The 5,517-nt window shown below is 38.1% G+C and overlaps 2 protein-coding genes and 1 non-coding gene across 6 annotated transcripts in view; 2 read left to right on the top strand and 1 right to left on the bottom strand.

Annotated features, from left to right (window-relative positions):
- Positions 1-2,257, bottom strand: part of LOC106871082 (coiled-coil domain-containing protein 34) — a 110,824-nt gene extending 108,567 nt beyond the window's left edge. For 2 of the 3 annotated variants that reach the window (XM_014917366.2, XM_052968928.1), the window contains exon 1: positions 242-2,257. The gene's annotated coding sequence lies outside the window, so the exon portion shown is untranslated. The remainder of the gene's footprint in view (positions 1-241) is intronic. The other variant, XM_052968924.1, reaches the window with a different exon arrangement.
- A 183-nt stretch (positions 2,258-2,440) lies between these two features.
- Trnae-uuc (transfer RNA glutamic acid (anticodon UUC)) lies at positions 2,441-2,512 on the top strand. The gene has a single exon. It is a non-coding gene; the product is annotated as a tRNA-Glu (tRNA).
- A 2,055-nt stretch (positions 2,513-4,567) lies between these two features.
- LOC106871081 (pyridoxine-5'-phosphate oxidase) overlaps positions 4,568-5,517 on the top strand; it is a 30,350-nt gene continuing 29,400 nt past the window's right edge. The window contains exon 1 of one of the 2 annotated variants that reach the window (XM_014917358.2): positions 4,568-4,587. In XM_014917358.2, the coding sequence (XP_014772844.1) occupies positions 4,583-4,587 (5 nt within the window). In that variant the 5' untranslated portion in view covers positions 4,568-4,582. Of the gene's footprint in view, positions 4,588-4,689; positions 4,748-5,517 lie in introns of those variants that run through there. The other variant, XM_014917360.2, reaches the window with a different exon arrangement.

Raw genomic sequence — 5,517 nt, 5'->3', positions numbered from 1 at the left:
TATATATTTAGCAGAGACGATTTATAGTGTCACCAATTTAATGAGTGTGGTCACTAATTTATAGTATGAAAATGTTCATGGAAAAGCCCAGTAAATGAGCTTTTGAGAAGCATGTGTAACAGAATATCAGAAGGCAGTTTTTAAATGAATAATTTAGTTTATTAAATTTTTATAATAGCTAACAAGTAAAAAGAGTGTAGCCTGTGTGTATGCATGTGTCAGGAAAAGCATTATAACTTACGTTTGAAAAACAGATTTGGTTGGAAGTCATTATAAGCCAAAAGGAAAGGAGCTAGCTTAAATGAAAATATACTGTTCATTATGAGGCAGAGTTGTGGCTGATGTCATCCAGACTTTCGCGAAGCAAAGTTAGCATAAATGAAATAGGCTGTTCATGATGTGACAAATCAAGAGCTGATATAATTCAGAGTTAGCTGCGCGAAGTTGGAGACAAAAACAAAGAAGCTGTTCCATGAGGAAGAAGTGATGTTGGTGGTTCGCAGTCTGTCTCCTAACTGATTAAAACTCCCACTTCACTTCATGGGCAGAGAACTGATTGGTTGGAGAATGCCATAGCACGACTGTGCTATGATGCGACAACAAAAATAACTTTCCTGAAATGCTACACACACACACATATATATACGTGGTCTGATCAATAAGTATCCAGATGGTTACCATAATAACAAGACAGGCAAAGTGAAGCCACTTGGCACAGATTGACCTTGAGCCCTGCCATGCACGCACCCTAAGTTTTAACGTTCTAGCTCACTTCTGCTGTTTACAGCAGTGCTTGGAAGGAAAGTGTGTAGTGTGTGATCATCGCATTGACCATGACAGAGAAAGTTGAACAGAGAATCTGCATCATATTTTGCTCAAAGCTTGGTGGTACCTGCTCAAAAACCCATGCAAAGTTTTCAAAAGGTTTCCATCATTATCAACGCAATCAAGGTGATCTTGTACAACTGAAACCTGGGTGTCTTTTTGGTCAGCAGAAAGCAGTTTTGACACAAACTTGGCGGACACGCGTCTCATACACAAATCTTCACTGATAATGGACTGAACTGAACCATAACGAATCTGCACATCCTCTGATAACTTACAAATGGTGATTCAACGATTTCCATTCACAGCTGCATGCACATCTTCGATGTTTTTCTCAGTTCTGCTGGTTGTGGGCTTCCCAGAACGTTCGTCAATATCAAAATTTTTCGGCCATCTTGCAAACGTCTCAACCACTTGTACACTTATGTGCAACTCATACACTTCTCTCCATACACTTTCTGCAACTTTACATAGGCCTCTGAGCAGATATCACCATAACAACTTTCTCTGTCATGGTTAGTGTGACGATCACACGCTACAAATCTTCCTTCCAAGCACTGCTGTAAACAGCGGCAATGAGACAGAATGTTAAAACTTATTGCACATGTACAGCAGAGTTCAAGGTCAATCTTTTGTCAAGTGGCTTTACTCTGCATGTTTTAGCTTCGTTACTATGGCAACAACCCGGATACTTATTGATCAGAACTCGTATATATTCTTTTATTCTTTTGGCCTCGGATGGTTGCGTTCCTTGATCGTAGAAAAATGCCTTCCAACTCATTCGCCGTATGAGGTCTATCATTTTCTCTAGCAGCATTTTTGTATAGAACTCATTGGATGGTGTTGGGATATCCTTCGTAGAATAACCAATATCGTAACGTTCTATGCTCTCCGAGAGCTAGTGGCAATCTCTCTATATATAAAAGTGAGGTTGTGTGTGTGTGTATGTGTGGGGAGGGTAAATCGAAATTTTGAAAATGCGATTTTTTGAAAATTTTTTTTTTTTCAGAATCGGATCCTTCATAACCAAAAACGTAGGATTCCATAAAAAAGATCAATATATATCCATTTTGCCTGAAATTATGTCGGAAAAATCGGATCTTGTGGATTTTCCGAAAGTCCCCTCTCCACCCCCAGGGTCGTCAGTGCGCATTTTTTTTCATATTCGTTTTCTACATACATGTTAACACCCAACAGACTGGCTTATTATTTTTTCTTTTTTGTTCCCGGGTGAGGATCTTTATATTGACCAAAAAAATCAATATATATCCATTTTATCGAAAGTTATGAGGGAAAAATCGGATCTTTTTTTTTCATATTCGTTCTCTACATACTTGTTAACACCCAGCAGGCTGATTATTATTATTATTTTTCTGTTGTTCTCCGGTGAAGATCTTTATATTGATCTATTTTTCCTCATAGTCTCATGTGGTTGTATAAGAATTATGAGCTTGTCACAATAAACGTCGTAAATTGTATTGCAATTATAATCATTATTAGTTTAGAATTATAGTACACAACGTATAACCACTGAAAAAATAACTAAAAAGAAACTAAATTTTGAAGCTGCTCAATATTAGTATTTAAATTATAATATTGACTATTTTAAACGTCATCCCATGTGGTCTAGTGGTTAGGATTCCTGGCTTTCACCCAGGCGGCCCGGGTTCGATTCCCGGCATGGGAACGGCATTAATGTTTTAGAAAAATTATGAAAAAGATCGTCGCTTTCTGTAAAAGGTTCTTATATCTTTAATTATGTGAGGAAACAGCTGACTTATATTTTGAAGCCGGCGTAAAGCAAAGGAGACACAGCAATATGTGTGTGCGTTGATGGGGGTGTGCGCGACAGAAAGTGTGGTGTGCATGGGAAGTTGTTTTGTTAGTGTGTGTGAAGCGACACAGAGAAGCAATGGATGTATGTGTGTTGATGGGGTTTGCCAGACAGAAACTGTGTGTATGTGCAGGTGTATCTGAGAGAGAGAGATAACTGAATTTTTAATTATTTACTTTTTGTAGTGAGATAATGTGTGAGTGATTGACAGAGAAAAAGAGAGAGAGGTTATGTATGTATGAATGTGTGTATGGCTAGCTTCAGTGACACACACATACGTACGTACACCTATTGCATACATGTTCATGTGTGAGAGAGAGAAGGTATGTTTTTTGTTTTTGCTTGTTGTTTGCATGTATGTTGCCTCTCTGTGTCTTTACACATCACCACACTTTCTGTCTCGCACACCCCATCAACACAGATATCAGTTGCTCTCTCTGTCTCTTTCGCTTTACGCTGACTTCAAAAGATAAGTCCCCTGCTCCCCTACATAAGTAAAAAAAAATTTTTTAATTTTACGGAAAGCGACGATCTTTTTCAGACACATAAACAAAAGCACGTGCTTTATAAGTGACGTAAATTGTACTAAAAACGAAATGAAAGATTGCCAGCGATCTTACGAAAACATAATTATATAAATATATTTTACTGTCGTTTTTAATTTTCGAATTTTCAGTAAGTGAAGCATAATATTAGTAGTTTCATTACTGAGTACACATTCTGGGTAATCTGTACTTAGCCTAAACACTACTTTGAACCCGAAATCTAAAACCTTAAACTTAATCCTAGGTTCTAAAACCTAACTCAACCTCAAACCCTGATTGTTATTAAATTTTACGAGATTTTATGTTGTTATTGATAAAACCTAGAAGAAGGTACTTCTCTTTCACTCATCAAAGTGAACGGAGCTTTGGCCAGGAGGAACTGATGTCATCAGACGGTATACAACGATCATCAGGTATTTCGATCCTGAACCATATCACCCTCCCGTTGGTGGGTGATATGGCTTCCAGCTCAACTTCTCTCCCCTGCACCATAACCAGCAAACGGCTCTTTCTGCTGCCTCTCCCATACTGCACACAGCCACCCTTCGCTCTCTTCCTTTCATTCCAATAGCTGTAAGCATCCTCCGTACTGACTGGGCCGGGAAGCGAAAATTTTTCCCATGAGAGTTCCAGACACCAGTAATGAACTCATTTGCATACAGCCAATCAGAGCTCACCTTGACCCAGTAAACTCAATACAAAGAATAGTGTTGTGAGTCGACTGATTGCCAAGTTGTGCCTGATTTTAGGAGACAAGTAATTAGATTTACATCTATATGTATTATCGGATTTTGTTAGGGCTCCATATGGTAAAGATGTGAATGGGAAAAATGTGGGTAGAGGTTGATGTGCTACCAACCCTCTCCCCTTACTGTTTTAGATAGTAAACAACAACACAAGTAACTATGCAGAGGCAGCCATGGTTGAAATTAGAACAAGGACAACAAGCATTATTAAAAGAGAAAAGAAGCATGGTCATTCCTTAACCAAATGACCTTATCACCCATCACTTGTTATGTGCTCATGAATTAGTTTGATAGTTGAACTCTGATTGGCTGTATGTAAATGAGTTCATAACTGGGGTCTGGAACTCTTGTGGAAAAAAGAAAGTTCATGGTATCTCCTACAGCCAACCTTGACTGGGAAAAGTCATGACTACCATCCTTTCTCTCTGTGATTCTGCAGAAGGCTCTCGTACCTGGCACGTTTCAGTTCATAGGCCTTATCACACCCTTCTTCCTACTGGACTGTAAACCCAATCAAGATTTCCTTGCCTTTTCAGACCATGGAGCTATATCTGGCTTCAGGGTTGTATGGATGACCTGGGGAAACTGCAGTCTTTCCCCAGGACTACTTTCATATCTCATAATTGGGACCCATGAAGTAAGTTATTTGTCCTTTTTAGCTGTCCTCAATGGCTTTTCTCCTTTTACAAACTTGATTGCTGCTGTTGTTTTCCTCTGATGATGGTGTTTCTTGAGTCTTTTCTGTTCTAGGGTGTGAGAGAGTGTTGCAAGCACCTTGATTTGGATCAATCTTACTGGCAAGTATTTGTTTTGAAATATTTTTGTTTCGGCTTATTCAGGATTCTTGATAATTTCCTTCTTTGACTAAAAAAAAAAAATGCTTCAAATTTTTTCTATTTTATTTCTTTATGAATAAAATTTTGAGCCCTACTGACTGTTCATGCCTTCTTCTTCTTATTATTTTTTCATACACACTTAACAGATTAGACTTTTGGAAAAGAAAAGAATCTTAACATTGGTCTACAACAATTAGCCTTAGATGCCAAGAACCCTCTTACTGGGTTACAGCAAGTAAACATAGATGCCAAGAATCCTCCTAAGTATCCTTGCTGTCCCTAATAACTGTTTTCTGCATCTGTACTAAACTGGGTTTTATGTTTATTTTCTCTATCCATCTGTTCAGATCTTTAGGGATAGTTCCCAATGCACCTATAACTACTGGGATACATTTTACCCGCACTTTCCATAGACTCTGTAATTCAATAGCTAGTCCTCATACTTCCATTTTCCTATACCTCTCATTAATTTTTCATCATTTGGAACTGTAAAGTCAAATATCTGGCACTTTCTATTCTCTTTATCTACTACTACTACTACTGAATCAGGCCTTCTAGCTTCTATTACTCTGTCAGTCTGAATGTTAAAGTCCCACATCTTGTATTTCTTACTTTCTATTACTTTACTAGGTTCATGTTCATACCATTTATCAGTATGTTCAAATCCTAGCTTTCTACACAACTCTCCCCAGGTTGACATGTATTTTCTTGTATTTTTTCTGTGCTAGCAT

This window comes from Octopus bimaculoides, chromosome 1, assembly GCF_001194135.2.
Source record: "Octopus bimaculoides isolate UCB-OBI-ISO-001 chromosome 1, ASM119413v2, whole genome shotgun sequence".
In the NCBI taxonomy this organism is placed as follows: Eukaryota; Metazoa; Mollusca; class Cephalopoda; order Octopoda; family Octopodidae; genus Octopus; species Octopus bimaculoides.
The sequence above is the reverse complement of the archived record's forward strand: the minus strand, read 5'-3'. Positions and strand labels throughout refer to the sequence as shown.